This window comes from Acinonyx jubatus, chromosome E4, assembly GCF_027475565.1.
Source record: "Acinonyx jubatus isolate Ajub_Pintada_27869175 chromosome E4, VMU_Ajub_asm_v1.0, whole genome shotgun sequence".
Lineage (NCBI taxonomy): Eukaryota > Metazoa > Chordata > Mammalia > Carnivora > Felidae > Acinonyx > Acinonyx jubatus.
The window spans coordinates 36,044,804-36,070,909 of record NC_069395.1 but is presented as its reverse complement, the minus strand read 5'-3'; the positions used below and the strand labels follow the sequence as shown (position 1 = coordinate 36,070,909).

Below are 26,106 nucleotides of genomic sequence, written 5' to 3'. Positions count from 1 at the left end.
CAAGTCTTCATCATCCCAGATACCATTTTTTTCCTTGAATTTTACACACTGCATGAAAGACCAGGGAAGTGGCAGAATATATGAAGGGTTCTCCCACACACCTTTTCTATCTGTCCCCTTTGCCCATTAGCTGCCCAAGCTCTCAAAGAGACACCTCCCTGTGAAAGAGAAATTACATATACTGGTCTCTGCTCCCAGTGCCTGGCACAGAGCTCCTAAAACCCTTGTAATTTCTTGTAATAAGAGCATAGGAACATTTTTTGTTCTAATACTTGGTCTTTGACCCTAGTTCCTGACACAGAGCTCCTAATTCCCTTGGAATTTTCTGGTTGGGAGGAACACCTTTTGTTGTAACAAGGTGACTCTTGGTGGCCTCCCAGATGAGGGCTGCTCACCAGAAAGACTAAGCCATGATTAGAAGCTTGGAATTTTCAGCCCCACCCCCTCTCCAGAGAGGGGAGGCAGGCTGGAAGTCAAATGAATGTTCATGCTTAGGTGAGGAAGCCTCCATCAAAGTTCCACAAGTACCAGGGTTCACAGAGCTTCTGGGTTGGTGAATGCACGGAGGTGCTGGGAGAGGGCACTCCTGGAAAGGGCATGGAAGCCCCACACCCCTTCCACAGATCCCGCCTATGTACTTCTTCCATGTGACGTTCACATGTATCTTGTATCACACCCTTGTATAATAAACTCCTGTCTCCCTAATCCTCCCATTAAGGATAGCTAAAAACTCTGGATATAACTATAAAACAAACATAAGACGACTCTGAAAGATGAAAAGAAGAAAGCAGCCTGGCTAGGAAACTCAGGATTTGAGGAATGACATAAACAAAATAAAATAACCCACAGATGGGCTTCATAGAGTAGATGACTTAGGAAAAGTATCACTGAACCTAAAGATAGGTCAATAGAAATTATACAATTTGAGAAACAGAATAGGCTTAGAAAATAAACAGAACCTCAGAGTCCTGTGGTACAATTATAAAAGATATAACTTTCATGTCACTGCAATCCTGGAAGGAAAGGAAAAAAATGTAAGGCTGAAAAAAAAAATTAAAATAATGGCTACAAACCACACAAATCTGATAAAAGGCATAAACCTACAGATGCTGAATGAACCCAAATCAAATTAAATATACCAATTAAAAGAAAATGGCAGGGGCGCCTGGGTGGCTCAGTCTGTTGAGCGTCCAACTTTGGCTCAGGTCATGATCTCACAGTCTTGAGTTCGAGTCCCGCAACGGGCTCTGAGCCTGCTTCTGATTCTGTGTCTCCCTCTCTCTGCCCCTCCCCCCATACTCTGTCTCTCTCTGCCTCTGAAAAAATGAATAAACGTTAAACATTTTTTTTTAAATGAAAAGAAAATGGCAGAATGAATTTTTAGGAAATGATCCAAATCTATGCTGTCTATAAAAATTCACATTAGGGTCGCCTGGGTGGCTCAGTTGGTTGAGCATCCACCTCTTGATTTCCCCTCAGGTTGTGTCTCATACTCTCTTGGGTTTGAGCCCCACATCTGGCTCTGCACTGACCCTGCAGAGCCTGCTTGGGATTCTCTCTCCCTTTCTCCCTCCTTCCCTCTCTCTCTCTGCCCCTCCCCCCAGCTCGTGGTCTCTCTCAAAATAAACTGAAAAATAAATTATAAAAATTAATTTCAAATACAGGTAGGCTGAAAGTAAAGGATAGAAAAGGATACACCATACAAAAGAAAGCAGCAGTCACTATATTAATATCAGATCAAGACGACTTTGGTGAAAGAAAATCACCAGGCTCAAAAGGATCATTCAATAATGATAAAAGGGTAAATCCGACAAGAAGACATAACAACCCTAAATGTGTCTGTACCAAATAACAGAGCTGTCAAATCCATGAAGAAATGACAGAAAAGGAAAGACAAATCCACCATTACAGCTGAAGACTTCAACACCCCTCTCTCTCAACAGTTGATAAAACTGCTGGACAGAAAAACCAAGGATACAGGAAAACTTACCACCACCCAACAGGATCTAATCAACATTTATAGAACATTCCATCCAACAGCATCAGAACACACATTCTTTTTAAAGATCCATGGAACATTCACTAAAATAGACTATATCCTGGGCCATAACACAAATCAACAAATTTAAAAGAATTTCATCATACGCAGTGTATTTTCTGACCACAATGGAATCAAACCAGAAAGCAGTACCAGAAAGATAACAGGAAAATCTCCAAACACCTAGAAATTAAGCAACATACTTCTAAATAACCCATTCTAAATAGCCCTCCCCCCTGCCCCATGCTCGGCCTCTCTCAATAATAAATAAATGTTAAAAAATTAAAAAAAAAAAAAAAGAGTAGAAGTCTCAAAACTCTAAGCTACCACCTCAAGAAACTAACAAATGAGCAAAATAAACTCAGAGTAAGCAGGAAGAAGGAACCATAGATAAGAGCAGAAATCAAGGAAACAGAAAAATCAACTGAATGAAAAGCTAGTTCTTTGTAAAAATCAAGTTCACAAATCTCTAGCAAATGGAGAAAGAATAAGAGAAGACAGCCTAAATTACAGATACCAGGAATGAAACAGGATATCACCAAGCTCCACAGAAACTGAGGCTAATAAGGGATATTATGAACAACTCCATATACATTTGACAACTTAGATAAAATAGAATAATTCCTTGAAAAGCACGAACTACCAAAACTCACCCAATACAAAATATATCATTTCAACTACCAAAAAAATTAAATTCATAATTTAAAAACTCCCTAAAAAGAAATTTCTAGTCCCAAGTGGTTTCACTGAAGAATTCTATTAGACATCTAAAGATGTTCTTTTTAAGAGAGAAACACTAACACATTTTGCAAGTCTCACAATAAACACATGAAATCTGAAGTTAAAAATAAGACTATATATAATTGCTCAAAATCCAACAGTACCAAAAGAGAGAAACTACACTCCAATATCCCTCATGAATATAGACACAAAAATTCTAAACAGAACATTAACCAATGAACTCCAGCAATGTATAAAAAAATTATACACTACAACCAAGTGGGTTTATCCAGGGATAGAAGGCTGATTTAATATCGAAAAATCAATCAAAGTAACCCACCATATTAACATATTCTGAAGAAAAAAAATCCCATGATATCAACTGACACAGAAAAACATATCTGACAAAATTCAATGCTCTTTCATAAAAATTCTCAGAAAACTAGGAATAGAGAGGAACTTCCTCAACTTGATAAAGAATATCTACAAAAAATATACAGAAACATCAAATTTATTGGTGAAGCCTGAATGGTTAAGAATAAGAAAAAGACAAGGATGTAGACTCTCATCATTCTTACTAAACATAATACTGGGAGTCCTAGCCAGTACATTAAGAAAATAAAAGGCATACAGATTGAAAATTAAGAAATAAAATTATCCTCATTTGGTTGTCCAAGTAGAAAACCTTGACAAATCAAAAAAGGGAGAAAACAAAAAACACCTCCTATAATAAATGAGTTCAGAAAAGTCATAGGATATAAGATCAAAATATAAAAGTGAATTATACTTCTACATACTAGCAATTAACATAGAAATTGAAATTAAAACTATAAGACCATTTATAATTGCTCAAAATTTAAACACTTAGGGGTGTCTCACTGGCTCAGCTGGTAGAACATGCAACTCATGAGGGAGGGGAGGGTGGGTGATCGGCATTGAGGAGGGCACCTGTTGGGATGAGCACTGGATGTTGTATGGAAACCAATTTGACAATAAATTTCATATTAAAAAAAAGAAGAACATGCAACTCTTGATCTTGGGATTTTGAGTTCAAACCCCAAATGTAGAGTTTAAATTTAAAATAAAATTAAAAACAATTTTAAGTGTTAAAAAAAAAGGAATTTTATAGGTATAAATTATAGGTATAAATCTAACAAAACATGTATAAAATTTGTATGCTAAAAACTACAAACACAAGTAAATCAAAAGAGGTATATAGAATACGCTACCCTCAAGGGCTTGAAGAGTCAACGTAGTAAAGACCTAAGTGTTCCCAAAATTGATCTAACATTTTAACAAAATTCCTATTGAAATCCTAGCAAAATGTTTTGTAGACATAGAAAAGCTTATTCTAAAATGTATATGGGAAGGCAAAGGAACTAAATGAGCTAAAACAATCTTGAAAGAGAATAAAATTAGAAAGATTATATTACCTGATTTCAAGACTTACCAGTAATCTTAGAGAATGTGGCATCAGTGGAAAGACAGACACACAGATCAATGGAACAGAAGTGAGAACCCAGAAATACAGCCATACTAGTCTGGCCAATTGATTTTTTTTAATTTATTTATTGTTGAGAGACAGAGTGCGAGCAGGGGACGGGCAGAGAAAGAGGGAGACACAGAATCTGAAGCAGGCTCCAGGATCTGAGCTGTTAGCACAGCCTGATGCGGGGCTTGAACCCATGAACTGTGAGATCATGACCTTAGCGGAAGTCAGGCACTCAAGAAACCAATCCACCCAGGCACCCCTGGCAAATTGATTTTTGACAAAGGTATAGAAACAATTCAATGAAATGAAGAATAGTCTTCTCAATTAATGGTGCTGTAGCAACTAGACATCCATAAGCAAAAAACATAATAATAATAAATGAGCCTCTACCTAGGCAAAGATAAAAATTAATTTGGGGTGCCTGGCTGGCTCAGTCAGTAGAGCATATGACTCTTGATCTCAGTGTTGTAAGTTCAAGTCCCACGTTGGGTGAAGATATTACTTAAGAATATTAAAAAAATTTTTTTAACTAAAAATGGATCATGTATTTAAATGTAAAATGCAAAATTATGAGACATCTGGGAAAAAAATAAAAAATCTATGAGCCACACAACTAGGCCAAGAGTTCTTAGAAATGACACCGAAAGCACAATCCACAAGAGAAAAAAAAAATTACTAAACTGGACTTCTGTGAAAGACCCTAAGAGGATGAAAAGTCAAGCTAAAAAAATATTCACAAACCACCAATCTGACAAAGGACTAGTATCTAGACTATATAAAGAACTCTAAACTCAACAGTAAAAATAAAATAAACAATCCAGGTGGAAAATCGGCAAAACACATGAACAGTATTTCACCAAAGAGAATATACAAATGACAAATAAGCACATGAAAAGATGTACAACATCACTGTTAGGGAAATGCAGATTAAACCATGAGATATCACTGCACAGCTATCACAACAGCTAATATTTAGGGTCTTAATAATACCAGATGCTGGCAAGTATACAGAAAAACTAAGTATCTCATGTATTGCTAGTGGGAGTATAAAATGGTAGAGCCATTCTGAAAAATAGTTTGGGCTGCTCTCTACAAAAGTAAACATACCTGTATCGTACAATCCAGCAATCAAGCTCCTAGATATTTATGCCTGAGAAATTAAAACTTATGTCCACACAAAAACCTGTACACAAATACTCATATTAGATGTATTCATAATAGCCCCAAACTGGAAACAGCCAAAATGCCCTTCAACAATGGAATGGTTCAACAGTGTGTGGTCCATCTGGATCATGGACTAACACCCTGCAGTGAAAAGCAATGAACTACTGATACACATAACCTGATGGATCTCAAGGACGTTATGTTAGAGTGTGGAAGAAAAAAAAAAAAAAACAGTCTCAAAAGGTTACACACTATATGATTCCATTTGTATAACATTCTCAAAATGACAAAATTATGAGATGGAAAATGTAACTGGTTCCATGGGTTAGGGACAGGGAGAACAGGATGGGTGTGATTAGAAAGAAGCAGCAAGAGGGTTCTGTATCTTGTGGTTCTGTATCTTGCTTGTGTTGGTGGTTAGGGGATAGAAAAGGAAAGGAATGGAACCATACTCAATGTCCCAATATACAAAAGGGCTAAAACTAGTTTCTGTGGTTGAATCAGGACAAAGCATATAGATAGATTTCTGCTTCGCCCCCTAATGGTGGCTCCAGGAGCGGCAGTGACTACAAAGTTGAACACTCTCAAAGTGGATGACTCAGGCTTCTCATTTGCATTCCCATAGTACCCTTCATAGAGTACAGTCTTTTCAAATTTAAAAGAATATTTCTTCCACCTCAATATTTCTAACTATGAGAAGCATACTTAGAGAATTTCTTGAACAAACTTTGGGTAGAGAGTAGTACTGATGGATAAAGAGTCACCATCAGTGAACTAGGAGTTGTGGTTGGTGGACTAGTAAGATTGACAACCCCAAACCATACTCTGGTTTCTCTTCAGATCGAATAAATCTTTCGCCTTTTACTAAAGATTTCCGTGGAGAGAAACAATTCTGAGTCTTTGAACAATTTTTTGAGGCCTTGCTTTGTGTAAGGCTGTATCAGTTGTTGTAACAAAAGACCAATTTTGTGGAAGGGGGAGGAAAAAAAAAAAAAAAAAAAAAGTTCTTACAGAACATTTGAAATGTTACCTTTTGCTAATTTTAAAAGCCATTATGCAGAGTGTCAGAAGAGTGACACTCAGCAGACTTCTAAAATAGGAAGATTCTAATTAGGGACATTAGCTGATAGAAGCATTTCACTGTATGATTAAAGGTGAGTAGTTTACTAGAAATGTCTTCTAATGACAAATAGCTTGGAATCCCTCTCTATATAATTTCACAGTAGCACAAGCTCCAAAAGGATTTCGTAGGATTCTGGGAATGATTTCTTCTGCTTGCTTAATAAACGTCTGTGTGATAGAATTTGGTCTGAGGTTTGCTTTCATGAAACCTGGGAGCCAAATGATGAAATAACTAACCCCCACCCCCACCTTTATTTACATCTTCACCCACAAGTCCCACGATCTCGATCTCACTCTCACCCTGCAGCTGCTTCTAACTTCTTTTAACAGAGACTTACCAACTGTGATGTCATGATTTTAAAAGGCAATAACCTTTTAAAGAATGCTGACAGGCACTACTTCTAGGAAACTACTGAGAGAAGGAAGCATTTCCCTTCCTCCCCGCATCTCTCCCCGAGTTTCAGCTCCAGGCCGCAGTTCACACTGCCTAGGCTAGAAGGATCTGCTGCTTCTCTCTGAATGCCGTTAGAACACAGAAAGAAGGAGTGAGTTGGCATGTGAAGGGCTCTAATCGGAAATCCAGTCCCAGATGGCTGCAATTCAAGTAATATCCAATATCGTTATCTAAAGCCGCACCTGAGAGTCTATTACCATAAGCAATGTTAGAAATAATTTATAAGTGAAAGAAGTGGTGTTCAATATATATGGTGGGTTAGAGATTTTCTCAGGCTCTAATACTCTTCATAAGGATGAGGCACAACAGTCCCTCAGCCAGTGGCGCCCTCTTCAGAGTACTTGGATAGTGAGTTCAGTCCTGAAAACACGGGGGGGGGGGGGGGGGGGGGCATGAGCAGGGGAGGCACAAAGAGAGAGGGAGATAGAATTCCAAGCAGGCTCTGCACCATCAGCACAGAGCCCCATACAAGGCTCAAGCTCACAAACCCAGAGATCATGACCTGACCCGAAGTCGAGTTGGATGCTTTACTGACTGAGCCACCCGGGCGTCCCTGGAGGAGTACTATTGACCCATCATTTAAAATGCCCTGTGAATTAAATCATTATTCTCTCTTCAAATATAAAAATAAAAGTCATCCCTCAAAAAAAAAAAAAAAAAAAAGCACAGCACCCAGAGCTTCAGGGAAAATGGCCCTAAGTCTAGCCCTCCTTTGGTTCTATGTCCCTTCACTTCCTAAGACTATCCCCTGATCAGACTCAACAGGGCGTCTGCTCCCAACCATAGAGTAGGGCTGCCTCAGCCTCGGATGAATCCTTCCTGCAAGGGGCTCGTTGGAGAACCTAAAGTCAGAGAGCAGAGGCTTCTCGAGCTTTCAGGAACAGGTTTAATGGGAAGTTTGGCACCTGCCTACTAATAACTGTTGCACACATGGCACAATTCACATCCGGACTCTTTTCCCAGAACATACTACTTGGCAGCAAAGTTGTGGGACAGGAAAATATTTAACTGCTACCCACCTCCACCTGCTGGAAGCTACTAAGAGTAAAACCGAAGAATCTGACTTTTGTTGAACCACCAAGCAGATTTGGGTCAGTTCAAAGCATGGCCCTCCAGGGAGGGCCTCAGCTCAAATCTGCCTCCTCCAGGGAGCCTTCTCTGGCCATTCCAAGGTTAGAAATTCTCCCAGAAATTTTTGGCTATACTAACAAGAGACACTCACACGCCTGGAAACATTGTGTTAAGTGTAATGCTAGGGTCAATTTTCAGGCAGGACACACAAATAGGGCCAGTTGTCCTGGCTGTATATTACTGGTATCTGTTCAGTTTGCTTGAGGCCTCTCCCCTTTGTTAAACACAGACAGCAGCAGCCCTGTTAAAGCTATCTGTCAGCCTGGCATTCTCAGACACGGTGTAAGCAACTTAAGGAAAGAAACCACACCTCTTACTTCTCAGCTTCTAGCACCTCTCGCAGCCTGGGCCCCAAAGTAGTTGGTAAGTAAACAGTCACATGTAAACTGACTGCTTTGTGGCCAAGAAATTTCTCACTCAAAACCTATTTCCCCACTGCAAGGTCTAAGTATTCATGGGAAACATCCCGTTTCTACTCATCCCTCTCCCTTTCCCCTTCTCTCTCTCTCTCTCTCTCTCTCTCTCTCTCTCTCTCTGTCTCACACACACACACACACACACACACACACACACACACACACTTAGTTTTGCAGAGCTAAACTCTTGGTTCTAACTTCACCTTATTTCCCCTGGCTTCTTCAAGTGCCTTTATAATGAAACAATATTTTCTATGAACTAGTGGATATGAGAGAGAGGAGGACAGAGCAGGGTGCCTGTAGGCTCAGAGTGAATGAGCAAATGTGATGTGTACCCATCTGCATCGCAGATCCCATTTGGACACAAGGCAGAGAGTTTGTGTCACCACCACCTCAGTTTCGTCCTGCCACACATCAAGAAGGAAATCCAGCTGGGATGAAGCTAGATAAGAGTATACTGACAGGTAAGAAGCAGGAGTTCTTTATGTTAACAAGAGGGAAATCAAGCCCAACGTGTGCTCGTGAACCTTCCTTCCATCACCAGGCTGTGGGTTTCTTGGCCCCACCATGTGGAGATTCTTCAGCCCACATTCTCTCTGCCTGGAGGGGCTGGCAGAGAGCACAAGAATCTGCCTCTGCTGAGCAGCCCCTCTGTGAAGGGGCAAAGCTGCATAAAATCCAATTTTCTGTTAATAAGGATAGGCTTAAAGTTCTCACGCACAGCCCAAGTGCTTATTAATCTGTTCCCATCAGATGGAGGGAGGCAGAGATATATAATGACACTGGCATCATCTTTGAGAGGCTATGGCCTAACAAAAATGAGGTAAAAAACCTAAACTCTCTAAACCCGCCAGAATTTACACACATGAAACAAAGCCAATGTTGCTGAGGGACCAGTGTTCCTTCACAGTAAGCCCCCAACAAGACAGGCGGGTTCACCGTAATCCAACAAACACTAGTGGACTCTCAGGCAGGGAGAGGTGGAGACGAAAGATCCTCTTACATCTACAACAGATGACGGTTAGATAACAACGGTTCAGCAAGGAGTCCTGGGAATGGAACTCACAGAAGAGAGAACGAAATGCCAACCGGAGGCGGGAGCAAGGGGAGAGGAGTCGGGGACGGTCCCCTCTGGGCTGTTCCTCCAGCAGAGGGGAGGTGCACACCAGCCCGCAGGAAGCGTCATGTGTAGGAAACATCAAGGCATCTTCAGGGAATGGCAGACAATCCTGTTACGTAGCAGCAAAGGGTGACCATGAGGATCTGAGGTGCTGTAACCAGGTAGGGTCAGTGGACAATTAGGCCTGAATGTCAGCTATGGAGTCTGTACTTCACACATCAGAAATGGGGGGCCACGAATGGGTTCTGAGTAACATTAGGAGATAACCCATCCCGGACATTAACTCCAGAGATGCACATATCTCGGGGGCTGAGGAGAGGTAAGGTAAAGGTGCAGGGTGGGCAAAGCAGGAAAATCACAAGGTTCCTGGAAGAGGCCACAGAAGACCCGAATCCCTTCAGTGACTGTCCACTGCCTTCTGAATAAAGTCCGGACTCCACACATGGCGCCCAGGGGCCTTCATGGTCAGCCTGTATCTTACGCCTCCTCCCCACACCCAGCCTCCCAGCCAAGCTGAATGATTCTCCCTCTCTCATCCAGGTCCAAATGCACACTACGCCCTTCACCCACCTTCCCCACTGGCTCCCAGCACCCCTGCTGGAACTGCCATGAGTCCAGGTCATATGTACCTTCTGCTTCGAACTGCCATGAGTCCAGGTCATATGCACCTTCTGCTTCCGCACGCCCCACGGAGGGTCGCACCACACGCCTCGCCACCCATCGTCACCTTTCCCCCAAACCCAGAGCCCAGTCAGGAGAGACACTGAGCCCGGAATGTCCTGGCCTCCCCACACCCAGCACATCCCCTGCAAACCTCTTACACAGTAGACTCGCAAGGAATATTTGTTGAGTGAATCAAAACAGAGCTTGTTGTGTTTTTAAGTATTGAAATACAGAGGAATTAAAAATTAAACTGAACCTGAAAATCTGTACAGGCAAAAACTTCAGTAGCTAAAAACTGTCTGTACTTTAGAATAGTACCTCTTTTCTCCTCACCAAGACTTAACTGAACAAGCTTCCCTTCTCTGATCGTCTTTTCTTCCTAACCCTCTGACAGGCACCGAAAATCCCTCTCTGCCTCTTCTTCTGAAAGAACTCCTTACCTACGAGGATGCCCCAGTTTCAGAACCTGCCACAGGAAGGAGTGTCTTCAGGAAAGAAGGAGGAATCAATTACATGTAAAATCTTTCGTGTTACATTAGGCCTTTGAGTGCTCTCTCCAGCAACAGTCTGCTTCTGGATTTAAATGCTTCTCTGCAGAACATTACCTGCTTGCCAGAGAAGGGGAATCAGCAAATCTCAACTCTGAAACAAGGAGGTTTTCCACAGAAGGTAAAAAATAACAAGCACAACAACAACAACACGTACTGGGCATACGTTCTGCACCAGGCACACACATGCTGGGCCTTTTCTGTCCAGCATCTCTTTCCCCACAACCTCCCCTTCCCGTGTAATAAAATTAAGGCTCAGAGGAGGTAAAGCATTTTCCAAAATGCTGTAAACTGCATTGTGAACTCAAGTCCGACCAACTCCAAACCTGCACTCTTTCCATTATGCTACCAGAACCAGAAATGATAAAAGGGGAAAAAGTCATGACAGTATAACCTGACATAGAGTTTCGCTTGTTATCAGTTTGATTCAGACCCTGTCCAGAAGCAAGTTTCCTATATCAGGCAAGGAACATGGGCATGAAAAAGTTTCCTTTATCTCTTGGGACCACCAGCAAGAAAACCAGCACGAAGACAAAGACAAGGGGACCATCAAACACCAAGACAGAGAACAGCCAGAACTGGAAAGGTACCAGGCGGGACCCATCCCTGGCCACCCGTGGGCTCCCAGCACACAACTGCTCCAAGAAGCACTGGAGCGTGCAGGGAAGGGCGCTTCTAGGCCCAGAGCGCAGATATTGCAAAGGATGCAAATGTCTCAGAATATGGGTCGTGAGCAGTCATCGACGGCTGCACCCACACAAGCTCTCCCACCACATCTGGTGTCTCAGCAAGTGCAATTGACTTTACACCAGGCCCAAAGGCATTCCTGATTGGGCTATAATCCTCCAAACTGTTAATCAGCAAAAACTGGAGGACCATGGTCCAGCCCAGACCCCCTTCACTATCCAAGGAGGCTCCATCTTGAGTCAGCATCTCCCCAGTGCCTCTTTCCCTTCTCTAGTCATGGCGATCCCCTCTGGAACAACATCTCCCTACTGAGGACCGTCCCAAATCCTACCATTCTGTGGAGCTCAGCAGTGCGGGAACTTCCTCCTCCCCAAAGCGGTTTCTAAACGCCTGGGCCGCAGTGGTCTCCCCCTACCCTGACTATAAACACGGGTGCACTTAGCATTTACCTACACGTCTATCCAGATGCAGTTAGTTCTGATGCATTTAACTCCAGTGTCACAACCTGGCACAGTTAAATTCAACAAAACACTCACCTCTTCTATTCTAGGCACTGAGAGGCAAGAATGATTAAATCCCAGCCCTGACCTTGTGGGACTCACAGTCTAGTGAAGGATGGATAATATAAGATACAACTGTCCAAATACATTTATCATTATAGGGCACAAGATACAATCCAAAGCATTCTATCACATCACCGCATCTATTTGCTTCATATCATTTAGCTCAATCTGTGGCTGTTACAATTGTCCATTTACCTACCGTCCATCTGTCCCCACCAAGAGACAACGGGACAGGATCCTTGTCTGTCTGGTTCGCTGTGTCCCCAACACTCAGTTCAGACATGGGCACAGAACCACACTCATTAAAAGTAGTACGTGTGGAAGGAGATAAAGAGAGAGGCAGTGAAGTGTCAGGAATGAGGAGCATGAAAGCCCCAACTTAGAGGTCCAGGCAACGCTTCTGTGACAGGGAGACAACTGGGCTTGGATACGAAGAGGGAGTAAGGACCAGACCGGGAAAGGGAGAGACACAATCCAGAAGAGGAAACCGGATGACCAAAAGAAAGGGCAAATCAGAAATGACAAAGGCAGTGCAGGGAGAGCTCCTAACTATTGCGGCAGACCGGTTACTCTGGTAAATGCCTGGAGACATTTTTGACGGTCATGACTTGGGTCAGTGGTTGCTGGTACAGTCCAGGGAGGCTGCGAAACACCCTGCAATGTACAGAACAGCTCCCCCACAACAAAGAATTATGTGGTCTAAAATGTCAGTAGCACTGAGTTTAGCAACCCTAACATTTAAGGGATGGGTTGGTCAGAGAACATTAAAGCTTTTGTCTAAAGTTCACAATTCCTACACTCACCAAATAGCTTCTTTTGATTAGAATTTGGAGCAGGGTAGCATTTGCTTACCACCTCCTGTAACCTCAACAAAAGGAAATGTTCAGCAAGGAGTGTCCAGAACCTATCTGGCCTCTCTATTAGCTGAGATAAGACTTTCAGCAGATATCCGTGCACTCCCTAATGCTACATTTGGCCTCTGGGTCTGTTTTATGATCTTCACCAGGAACATAGTGTCAATTTCCCTCATCCGTTGACTATCCACCAGAACTCTCTGTCTTCCCTCTAAATTCTAAGACTCCAAACTACCCAACCCATTTGCAAGGGATGAGACATAGAAAGATGAGGACAACAAGAAGTGCTCAATAGCACCAGATAAATGGATGGGCGGTCAGATAAACAGAGGGACGGACAGATTTTTCAGAGTGGAAAAAGACGGAGTCCTTGGAGCTCCAAGGGCACGCATCTGTGCCTTGTGCACTTTTCCAGGAAGGCAGGGTTGTGCTGCAAGTTGACACCCACGCCTCCCCCAGCCCTGTTATGGGTGGTGGGGGTGGGGGAGTGGTCTGTCATGGAGAATCCTTAGCAAAGGTCATCTCCCCCAGACTCCGTGGCCTTGGCAGGGAGTCAAGCAGCTGGACTTGAAGGAGTGGCAACAGGAGCTGGGAAGTCAGCAAAGACAAAGCCCCTTTGTCTGGAAGTGGCACACACAGCAGGACTGAGCCTGCCCCTTGACAATGAAATCTGTGGTAGCTCCAGAACATGCTGGGGCCTGACTCTCAGTTCAGCTGCGCACACTGCCTCCCAATCACTTCTCTTCTCAAGAGCTGAAAGTCTCTTAGTCTACAACGGGTTTGTTTATTTTTGCCCCTGGCAAACAATTCGGTATTGTCTGAAACGCCTGAATTGTAACTCTAAGAGGGAAGGGAAAAAAAATAAAAAAAGAGAGATCACCATTTTTTTGTTGTTGTAAAAGATCCAATAGGGGAATATTTCTGAAGAGTGGATCTTAAAGCTCACAAGGGCTACCTCCTGCTACATCTCAAATTCCACCATGGCAGAAGTTTCCCAGATTTCTTCATCTCTGAAGTGAGCATGACACCATCCACTTTACAGTCTTACTAACATCCTAAAAGGGCTTTTTTTTTTTTTCTTTGAGAGACAGAGAGAGAAACAGAACATGAGTGAGCATGTGCAGGGGGAAATAGAGAATCTTAAGCTGGCTCCACGTGGAGCCCAACATGGGATTCTATCTCACAACTGTCAGATCTTGACCTGAGCTAAAATCAAGAGCCCGACCCTTAGGGGACTGAGCCACTCAGGGGTCCCTAAAAAGGCTTATTTAAATCAGAAACATTTACAAATGGATGCAGTGAATGAAAACTCAATTTACATCCAACTTTTCATGGGAACTTCTGGTGAGTAGAACAAAAAGCCAGGAATGGTGCCCCACGCGAGGTAGGAAATTCTTCCCAGTCCCAGAAAAACATAGGCCTTCCATCTAATAGAGTGGCTCCATACAAAGCCAGAGCTGGAAAGAAGGGACAGATTACCCTAGAAAATCAAAATGGAAATTGAATAAATTGCTACAATTCTAAGCAAGACCTGCAACTCTCACAGTAGAAAACTATCAGCACAGGCAGTGCCCAGTTTGGAAACGAATTGTCTTCCAAAAGTTCAATTTGTAAGTCGGGTGTTCGGAACTTGGAATGCATCCTTTTATATCCCAAGCCAGCCCACAAACACTGACGGAACTTCAAATACATCTGGCACACCACCCACGGCAAAAAAATAAAAATAAAAAAGCAATGTCTTTATATCATTTAAAAAATCTATCAAAGCTCTCAGAAAGACAAAGACACAGCTCATCACTGGCCAAATACAAAAGTGATGCAAAATACTGAAACGAGGTTTGAAAACTGAGAAGCTTTATCATTTACCCACTAAGTACCTTCTTAAATCCTCCAAATAAAGTGCCGGCCTCCAGGTCAAACTGTCGGTCCAGTTCCTCTTCATGTTCTGACAAGAAAAACAGTGTTTCATTAGTCACAAATCTAAATAAAACTGGGTTGGTTTAATAGGAGACGCATGAAGAGAAAGTGTGCTATCCTGGAAAAGCTGCCGGTGGTCTCAGCTACAGGCATGGAAACGGGTCACACACCTTGACCTGCCGTGCCAGCCTTCTGTGACCTAAGTTCCTGGAACTACGTACGTAGTGGGGCTGACAGAAATGTCCCCTTCAACTTGTAATAAAGGTCACAAATGGAGAGTGATCAAGAGAGAAAGCTTCCAGCACCAGGAACCAAGGGAGGAATTAGCAAAAATGCCTCACTTGTATAGCTGGTGAAAAATTATCTTAAACAGATCACACCACAAAATGATGATCACAGCTCCATGATATGGACATAATGCTAACAAGATTATAAAACAGAATCATATAATAGTAGTAAGTATAAGCATACAGTTGGTTTAAAACAAAAAGTATAACAAAATATTCATTCAAATACTTCTTAACGGTTACAATAACCAGGCCCACATTTAATATATATCAGGAATGAAGCAAAACAAGACTGGCATGGTCTTTGCCCTCCTGGGGCTCATGGTACCCCAGGGAAGAGAGACGAACCAATAATGATAAATTACAACAGTGCTGATGAATACCATGTAAGGAAGTGAGGAATGTTAAAGTGTCTGTACGACGTCCAGTAGGTAGCCCGATGGGTATGAATGGAGCTCATGAGTACCCTAAGTTGGAGATGAAGACTGAGGAGTCCTCAGCATAAGGGTGATGAAGCCACCAGAATGGCTGAGATCGCCCCCAAAAGGCACAGAGTGTATAGACCAGGGAAAACCAATGCTCATCAGACCAACACCCTACAAAAGCCACAGAAGAACCAAAAAGGAACTACCCAGAAAGATTACAGGAAAACCAAGTGAGTGTGCAGTCATTAAAAAATAATCACGAAATGATGCTGGTTTCACAGTAGGATCCAGGGGCAGATTCACACACACTAGAGGCAAACAGCAGCCCGAGCCTCCAACCACAGGCAATACTGCCTCTAGGAACAACAGAAAAAGGAGGGGTGGTAAGCACTGGCCCAGGGTGCCCCAGGGCACAACTCGAGGACACATTCACACTGTATCCCAAGTGGTCCAAGAGGTGCTGGGGAGATGTGGGATTGCAGCAGGGCTCTGGTCCTTTCTGTTACTGCTGTACACACATCACATTGTGTGTGTGTGTGTGTGTGTGTGTGTGTGTGTGTGTGTGTGTGAACTGTGCACAGACTCAAGTCCCAGGGAAGAGCCCACAAACAAACAGAACATTATGCAACCCAACAAAGAAATAAAAGTAACAGGAACCTCCTAAAATTCATTAACATAAAAAGAGTGGAAAACCTCTAGGCCTCTGGCCTCTTCTGTTCTGGCTTCACTAACATACAAAGAGCAACCTCCAGAAACATCAGAATTGTGCAGAATTGAAACAAAGCAGAAACCTGCTTTCTTCTTCTTCTTCTTCTTTTTTAAGAGTACAACGCAGAAGCAGTGAAATTTTACAGGCTAAAGCATCAGACTTCTTGAAACTGGAACAGAGCTCCCTCTAGTGGGTAAAAGGAATCCTACACAGAAGAATTCCTACAGACCAACTGAAATACTATAGGAGACACCGTTAAACAAAATATAAAAAGATGAAATTAATTTTAGCATATTTTATTTATCTCAACATGGAATCAGTATTAAACAATTACGGATGAGTCACTTTACATTCCTTGTTCTTACTAATTCTTCAAAGTCCAATATACATGTTATCCTTACAGCACATCTCAATTGGAAACGGTCACATTTTGAGTGCTTGTATGGCTAATGGCTACAGTATTGGACAGCACAGCTCTCCACCAAAAATCCTCTCTCAGGTTTAGAGAATTTCTACAATTCACCCTCGTCTGATTTCTACACACACACACACACACACACACACACACACACACACACACACATTCGCAACCCCTTTGGAAATCACTGCCTCCAAACCGTCTTAAGTTAGTTGACAATGTGCTGCTATGTAACTTGGTTGAGAGAAGAGAATGGCCGCTGAAAACGTGTAGCGGGAAATCCTTCCTGAAGAGCTTCAGCCCTCAGAACCTCTCCAACGAGACCCTCCAGGTAGGGATCCCATATTCCCATACTAGAGGCAAGAGATTTCATCATACCTCACACACACTCAAGCAAAAGGACCCTGCAAATGGAGAGAAGCCTTCCCTGCCTGAGCATTTCTCTCCACACCACACAGGCCTGACTGTCGGGCAGAGCCAACTCTTTCTTCGAGGTGCCCTGGTTCTATTTCCCAAAATTCCGCGCTCCACAAAACTGCCTGAGAGCATAGAAATGAAGCAATTTCTGCTGATGAGCCCTCATTACTAAATCAGCTGTTGATTCTCCCCACTCCAACCACCACCCAACAAAAGGATACATCAAAGCCCCATTCTACCTACTGAGTGAGAGGATTTGCATTTTAATCGATGCCAATGAGCTGTGGTGGTAAACCATTTACTTAAAAGCACTAACTAACCTACCCTTTTCACCCTCAACATTATGATAGGAAACCATTTCTGGGGTAGGGTGGGGGTAATTAGAGGGCAATAATCAGGAAGAGGGGGAAACACACACACACACACACCCTCGTCTGACACCAGCCACTACCAGGGACCAGCACACCCAATCATGGCTTAACATGTCCTGCTGTTTCTATGCATTTGAAAAATTCCAATCAGCTCCTACTGATTCTTTATTTCTCTAGGAAGCCGCTGGGTACAGCAGACTGTGGCAGTAAGTAAATGAGTGGAGAAAGGGAGCAGAAAAGATGGGCTTCTCAAGATAAGAGAATTTAATGGTAAGCACCTCTCAAACATTCACATGAAATATAGAGAAGGATGACAAAGTGCTGGTTTTTCCAGGACAACTCCTGAGAAATGGGAGGCCCTCTCCTCCCTTCTCCCAATTCCCACTAAGGGAATGAAAACTTGATTTGGAAATAGCCCAAGCAAAAGCAAATCAAATATGTAAATAGGATGCAAAGCAATATATAACATAAACAGCCTTCAAATCTAATAGGGCTGCTCATCTGCTACTCACCTAAAAGAAGCCAGGCCACCAGGGGCGCGATTTGCATGGAAATCCTTAGGGCTCCGAGAAAGGAGGAAGCAGCCCGGGACTGAGATGGAACACTCCAGCAAAGAGGAAGCCTATGGCTTCTGCATTTCTCTTGTGTTGACACAACAGGGAGCCCCAGCTGGACGAGTGAGGAGCTGTGGAGTCCAACACTGAGGGTTGCCTTCAAATGCCCTCCAGCTCAGGCCCTGTCTCAAGTCACTGTAAGAAGTTTACTGCAGGTGTTCAGAAAGTAGCCTCTCTGGAAGCCGACACTCCCCTCCTTTGAGGGCCAGGGTCCACAATGGAGGAGAAGGCCAGACAAGCCTGAGAGGATAGGCCAGGAAGCTTAGATTCCGAGTAGGAAAGCCAGAACTCAAATGTTTCCTATGACCTTGGCCACAGGTGACAGGGGAAAGAGGGTCAACTCTAACATGAAGCATTGCCAAACAGATCACTAGGAGCCTGAACTGTGACACCACACTACTGATGCTAGCCACGAAGATAGGCTGTCCACTTCTTGGCTCCCACAGGGGCTATGCATTTGGGTCCTTTCACAAAAGACCTGTTGACTAAAGGGTCCCCAGTGGCCCCTTCCACAGTATAAGGGCAAGTCCACCTTTTGGAAAACAGGACCAGTGGTAGCCCCCCCATTTCCCCTCCCAGAACTGGGCCCTCCAGAGTTGCCGGTTCGTCTTGCAACCAAATTCCTCTAGTCAAAAAAGCAGGGAGGATAACTTTTCTCCTGATGACAAAGCCCATCCCTCATGAGTAGTTAGTGTGTTGTATGAACGTGACAAAGAATCTCTAAACGTGCTGCTATATCCTTTCCTCATAAACAAAGACTAGGGGTAAGTGATAAGCACAGGTGAGTTTAGGAATAAACAACAGGTAAAGGTGAAAATGCTCAACTACAGTTGTATCCCACTTTAAGAACAACTAGTATATAAACAAAGAAATTGGACGTGGCAACTCAAATCATTTGTTGCATGTTTGCTTAAATATCAGGGCTTCCTGGTGCCATGGAGTTTATTTAGAGAAACATTAACCTCGGCCCACTGAAGATTTTTAAAAACAAAAATAAAATGTCTGTGAAATGGAAATGCCAATTTATGGAAAACACCATTCTGTTTAATATCCAACTAATCCTAATATCCAACTTTTCAGGCAGAGAGCACAGCATAACAGCTAAGCCTGGGCTCTGTAAAGCCAAAAGGATCTAGGGTAGCCTACTGTTCATTACAGAATAATCATCACAGGAAAAAAGTGGTAGAATTTATAAATAAACCCAAGAGATTGTGTTTTGAGAAAGCAAACAAATACGCTGAATAGACAAAACCTTTGTAAATTCCCTAAAGCAGGAAAAAAAAAATGAGACATGTAGGTTTCAAAACATTGTATGACATGGGGCACCTGGGTGGCTCAGTTGGTTAAGTGTCCAACTTTGGCTCAGGTCATAATCTCATGGTTCATGAGTTTGAGCCCCACATCGGGCTCTGTGCTGACAGCTTGGAGCCTGGAGCCTGCTTCGGATTCTGTGTCTCCCCCTCTCTCTGCCCCTCCCCTGCTCATGCTCTGTCTCCCTCTGTCTCTCAGTAATAAATAAATGTTAAAAAATATTTTTTTAATAAAAATCTTTTTAAAAAAATTAAAAACAAAAACATTATATGACCTACAACTGGATGTTAATACATTTGAAAATTTCAATGAAATGGAAAAATATAGGGCGCCTTGCTGGCTCAGTAGGCAGAGAACATGACTCGATCTCAGGCGTGTGAGTTTGAGCCCCATGTTGGGTATAGAGATTACTTAAAAATAAAATCAGAGAGAAAAGAAAAGTGTAAATTACTCGAACTGACTTCAGAAAACCTAAATATAACCTGAAATAACTGAAAGATACTGAAGTTTTCAGTGAATCTATTTCCAGAGACCCCATGCCCAGACAAACTTACAAGTGAAGAATATCAAACTTTGATGCTGACATTTCGCACACTATTTAAACAGTTCCATAACATGACAGAAAATGAAAAGTTTCTCCATTCCTATTATAAAGTTAACAGAACGCCAATACTGAAATCTGATTAAGTGGAAAATAAAACTACAGACCAACGAATCTCACTTAGAAATTAACTAAAAGAAAAAAACTTGGAAACAAGGCATGTATTTGAAAATACCATGGTCAAAGTAGGTTTGATGTAGGAATCCATATAAACTAGACTGCAAAATTTATTACTTTAAAATATCATGTCAACAGCTTGAAAAGGGAAAACTAAGCAATCATCTGTATAGTTGCTTTAAAAATGAATTCAACATTTATTGCTAATTTTAATAATTTAGTAAAGGGGGCTAACTAGATTCATTAGCATGATTAAAAAAAAAAAGCAAAACTTACTCAATTTTTCAGTAATGGTAAAAACTATAGAGGGATTTCCATTAAAGTTAGAATTAAAAATTGGGTCACCTGGGTGGCTCAGTCAGTTAAGCGTCTGACTTCAGCCCAGGTCATGATCTCACAGTTCACGAGTTCGAGCCCCGCATCAGGCTCTGTGCTGACAGCTTGGAGCCTGGAGCCTGCTTCAGATTCTGTGTCTCCCTCTCATTCTCTCTCTCTGCCCCTCCGCAGCTCATGCTCATACTTTGTCTCTGTCAAAAATAAACAAACTTAGGGGCACCTGGGTGGCTCAGTCGGTTAATCGGCCAACTTTGGCTCAGGTCATGATTTCGCGGTCTGTGAGTTCAAGCCCCGTGTTGGGCTCTGTGCTGACAGCTCAGAGCCTGGAGTCTATTTCAGATTCTGTGTCTCCCTCTCTCTGACCCTCCCCCGTTCATGCTCTGTCTCTCTCCGTCTCAAAAATAAATAAACGTTAAAAATAAATAAATAAACTTAATTTTTTTTAAGTTAGAATTAAAAATAGCATTCTTTCTCAACTACTACATTGTTCTAAAAGGCCCAGCTAAACAATAACAGAAGAAACAAAACCATTAGTATCAGCTGTGGATGATATTGTCTAAACACAAAAATCAGGAAAAATCAAAGTTAATGGAACATTAAGAGAATTCAATAAACTGTTGGAATATAACATACACAAATCAAAATAAATACCTTTAGACCAGAAATAATTAGCTACAAGTTACAGGAAATACAATAGGAAAATTTCCCAATCATAAAAGGAAAAAAAAGAAAGACTCTGAATAGAAATTTTTGCAGGACCTATTATGAAGAAGGCCAGGAAACTTTATTGAGGGAAACAATAGACGTTGAATGCACAAAGAAAAAATACCATATCCCTGGGTGAAAAAGTACAATATTATAAGAATGTTAATTATTTACAAATTAATTTCTAGGCTTACTGTAATTCTAATGAAAATCCTGTTGAGATTTTTTTTTAGAACAGTTTCAAATATGTATACAAGAAGAATAAACCAGTAAGAATAGCTAAGTGTGGAAATGAAGAAGGATGAATAGTAACTTTACCAGATACTCAAATATTTTATAAAGCATTTTTAATTAAAACTGTGCAGTTAATGATGTGTGAACTGATTGAGAAATAATGAAACAGAGAAGACATGCCCACCCTTCAAACAATCTGGGGTATATGTAAGAATTTAGCAATGATTGGGCCGCCTGGGTGGCTCAGTCGGTTAAGTGCCTGATTCCTGATTTAGGCTCAGGTCATGATCTCACAGTTTGTGAGGTCAAGACCCACACTGGGCTCTGTGCTGACAGCATGGAGCCTGCTTGGGATTCCGTGTCTCCCTCTCTCTGCCCCTCCCTAGCTCGCTCACAGCCAGCGCGTGCTTGCTCTCTCAAAAATAAACATTTAAAGAAAAAAATATTAAACAATGATCAAGACTGCATCATAATTCAATATAGAAAGAGTTAATTGTGTTTGGTTATCTATTTGGGAAAATTTTAATTTTTTCACTTCATATGATATACCAGATACATAGGAGATGGGTTAAAGAAGAAAGCTCAAGTTGCTGAAATACAAGAAGAGAGATGTTCTCCAAAAGAAATATTACTGGCACAACCTTCTTGGAGAAGGGGAAATCTGTCTAAAACCTTAAAAATATTCATGCAGTTTGACTCTGACTCCTCTGGAAATCCTTCTTCCAGAAATGCTTCTGAGAAAAGCTATCAGGTACAATACAATAATATAAAGAGATTCCTTATAAAATAACCATTCAACTCATACAGTTGGAACATAATGGAAGAGAGCAAACCCAAAGAAACAATAAGGAAGGAAATAAAAGCAGAAATCAATGAACTGGGGTGCCTGGGAGGCTCAGTCAGTTAAGCATCCAACTTCAGCTCAGGTCATGATCTCACAGTTCGTGGGTTCGAGCTCCACATCGGGCTCTGTGCTGACAGTTCAGAGCCTGGAGCCTGCTTTGGATTCTGTGTCTCCCTCTCTCTCGGCCCCTCCCCTGCTCCCTCGCTCTCTCTCAAAAATAAACATTTAAAAAAATTAAAAACTAAAAAAGAAATCAATGAACCAAGAAAAAAAAAAGGAAACAACTGAGAAAATCTAACAAAACCACAAACTGAAAAGATTCATAAGCTCTCTGGCACAGTTGATCAAAGCAAAAAACTAGAAGGGAGGGAGGGAAGGAGGGATGAAAAGACAAACAAGGGAGGAAGTTAGGGAGACAGTGAAGGAGAAGATGTAAAACAAAATACACAATAAGAGAGAAAAGCAAACCACAGAAACAAAATATTTTTAAATACGAGTATTACGAACAATACACTAACCAAACTGAAAACCCACATAAACGTATAGATCCTCAGAAAGCTACAAAATGTCAAAATAGGTACAAGAAGAAATAAATTTGAACATAAACCAATAAATAAATTGAAACAGGAGTCTAAGACTTCCCTTCCCAGATGTTTTCCCAGGTGACCTCACAGCATTCAGGTTTTCACAGATAATTCAACTGTTTTCATGTCAAGAATTACACCAGACTGACATGAAAACAACAATATACGGCCCTCTTTTAGGTGTAAGCATTAACAGAGCTACCACATGGCATAATCTCCTCTTTCTTCAGGTTAAGTGTATGCAGAGAGACATAAAAGTGTTCTACATCTACTGAACCACAAGGGCATAAACTTAACACAGTAGGTCTGGATTAGCCACAACGCTGTCGAGCGCCAGGGGAGAGGTCACCAAGCATAGCAGATCACCACCACCCCACCCCACGTATTTCCAGATGACTTGGAGATGCTCTACGCCTGGTAGAGTCGGGAGGAAGAAGGGGTGCTCTGTTCAGTCCCTGCTGTGAATTTACCAAAAGATTCCATTTGACTAAGGCCATTAAAATCAGTCTGCTGTCCCTAATGGCCTGGCAACCGTGCTTCCACAGACAGAGTGCAGTGAACAGGATGCCTGCTCCATGCCCAGAGAAAGCAGCCGTGCAGATGCCCACTGGTGGCATTTCACTTAACGGGTAAGTTTTGAGCCTGTAATATGTTTTAGGCACTATATTTGCTCCAGATACAAATGTCCCAAAAAAGTTTACAGAAGACAGTTTTCCCAGTGACCTACTTCTACCGTGTGGGTAAACAGCACTTTTCCCCAAATTAGACAGTAAGACAAACAGTAAGTCAAACAGCATGACCACCTCTGGGTCAGCTGAGGTGTAGAAAAGCTTTGTGCTATCCACAGAAGGATTCCCTCCACCCCGATCCCAGCAGCTCCCATGACACAGAAAGGGAAAATTTTATTCCAGTGGGATACAATTTTAAAATTTAATAGAATAGATAGAAGAGCTTCCTCTTTTAAAGCAAGGTGCTTTAGTAATTAAATTATCAATAAATAGGAGAGGCAGAATAGGATAAAATATTGGGGCTAGAGTTGGACACACTGGAGTTTAAACGCAGTTCCACTGGAACTTACTAGACATGTTACCTTGGATAAATTATATTTTTCAGCCTCTGCATCCTCATCTAGGTAAAGAAGTACAACAAACATTGTGGTAAAGAGACTCCAAAGATGACCGCCATACATTCCATGCACAGGCGTGCTGCTCCAGCCATATGGAGGTATAGTCTTTCCTCCCCCTGAATCTGGACTGGCGCTGTGGTTTGCTTTGACCAACAAATGAGGTAGAGGTGAGCTGTACAACTTCCCAGGCTGAGCTTCAAGAGATCTGTGGCTTCTGCTTTTGTGCACTTGCAGTACTCCCTCTTGAACCCAGCTGCACTGTTAGGAGAAATGTAAGCCATGTGGAGAGCCATGCAGACAGAACCTCTGCATGCTAGCTGACAGCCCCCCACTGAGGTCTTGGCCAGCCATGTGAGTGAGCCACCAGACGCCTGCAGCCCCAGCTAACACAGAGCAGACCTGCCCTGCTGAGTCCAGGAGAGGTTTGCTAAAAACAAAGTCTCACAGACCACAAAAATGAATTAGTGTAATCCATAACATCAATAAGACAAAAAAGAAAAACCACATGATCATATCAATATATGCACAAAAAGCATTTGACAAAATCCAACACTCATTTAGGATTAAAAACTCTCAGCAAACTAGGGATAGAAGGGAACTTCCTCAACTGGATAAAGAGCATCTACAAAAAACATACAGTAAACATCATACTTAATGGTCAGAAAGCTTTCTCACTAAGATCAGAAAAAAGGCAAAAGTGTCCTCTCTCACCATTCCTTTTTAATATCATAATGGGAGTCCTAGCTAGTGCACTAAGAAAATGAAATAAGGTATACAACACGGAAAGGAAGAAATAAAACTGTCTTTGTATGCAGATAATATAAATATCTGTGTAGAAAATCCAAAGAATCTACAAAAAAAACTCCTGGAACTAATAAGCAATTATAGCACGGTTGCAGGATACAAAATAAATACGCAAAAGTCAGTTGCTTTCCTACAGATGAGAAACAAACAAGTGAAATTTAAAACTGAGAACAATACCATTTACATTAGCACACCAAAAAAGTGAAATATCTAGGTATAAATCTAACAAAATACATACAAGTTATATGTTAGGAGAACTAGAAAACTCTGATGAAAGAAATAAAAAAATGAAAAAGACAAATTGAGAGATATTCCATGTTCATGGATATTGTTAAGAGGTCAGTCTTACTCAACTTCATCTATAGAGTCCATGCAATCCAAACCAAAATCCCAGGAAGCTCTCTTGTGGATAATGACAACATGATTCTAAAGTTTGTATGGAGAGGCAAAAGATCCAGAATAGCCAACACAATATTGAAGGACAAGAACAAAGTGAGAGAACTAATATCACCCAAATTCAAGACTTATTATTTTTTTTAAAGAATACTTAGTCTAATTTTTTCTCAATGTTTATTTATTTATGAGAGAGAAAGAGAGACAGAGCACAAGTGGGGGAGGCGCAGAGAGAGAGGGAGACACACAATTTGAAGCAGGCTCCAGGCTCTGAGCTGTCAGCACAGAGCCCGACACAGGGCTCGAACTCACAGACTGTGAGATCATGACCTGAGCCAAAGTCAGACTGAGCCAGCAGGTGCCCCCCAAATTCAAGACTTATTATAAAGCCTTATGACTCAAGAGACCGTGGTGTTGATGAAAGAACAGACAAATAGGTGAGTGGAACAGAATAGAAAGCCCAAAAAAAGACCCACATAGATACAGTCAACTGACCTTTGACAAGGAGCAAAGGTAATACAACAGAGAAGAGATATTCTTTCAACAAATGCTGGAACTAAATGTCCACATGCAAAACAACTGAATCTAGATGCAGACTTTACACTCTTCACAAAAAATAATAGCAAATGGATATTATAGATCTGAATATAAACACTACTGAATCCTTAGAAGATAAGGTAGGAGAAAATCTAGATAACCTTGGCTATGGGAATTACTTTTTAGATACCAAAGACACAATGCATGAAAGAAATAATTGGTAAACTGGACTTAACCAAAATTTAAAGTATCTGCTCTGTAAAAGACACCATCAAGAGAGTAAGATGACAAGCCACAGACCGGAAGAAAATATTTGCAAAAGACATGTTATCCAAAATACACAAAGAGCTATTAAAACTCAAAAAGAAAATAAACAACCCAATT

The 26,106-nt window shown here is 41.8% G+C and overlaps 1 protein-coding gene and 1 non-coding gene across 17 annotated transcripts in view; one reads left to right on the top strand and one right to left on the bottom strand.

Moving 5' to 3' along the window:
• HHAT (hedgehog acyltransferase) overlaps positions 1-26,106 on the bottom strand; it is a 319,323-nt gene that overhangs the window by 263,758 nt on the left and 29,459 nt on the right. For 11 of the 16 annotated variants that reach the window (XM_053208987.1, XM_053208989.1, XM_053208985.1 and 8 more), the window contains one exon: positions 14,850-14,917. The exons of 4 other annotated variants lie outside the window; for them this stretch is intronic. In XM_053208987.1, the coding sequence (XP_053064962.1) occupies positions 14,850-14,917 (68 nt within the window). Of the gene's footprint in view, positions 1-9,603; positions 9,788-14,849; positions 14,918-26,106 lie in introns of those variants that run through there. One more of the 16 variants, XM_053208991.1, reaches the window with a different exon arrangement.
• On the top strand, positions 6,235-6,351 carry LOC113604003 (U5 spliceosomal RNA). Its single transcript, XR_003425819.1, has one exon. It is a non-coding gene; the product is annotated as a U5 spliceosomal RNA (small nuclear RNA).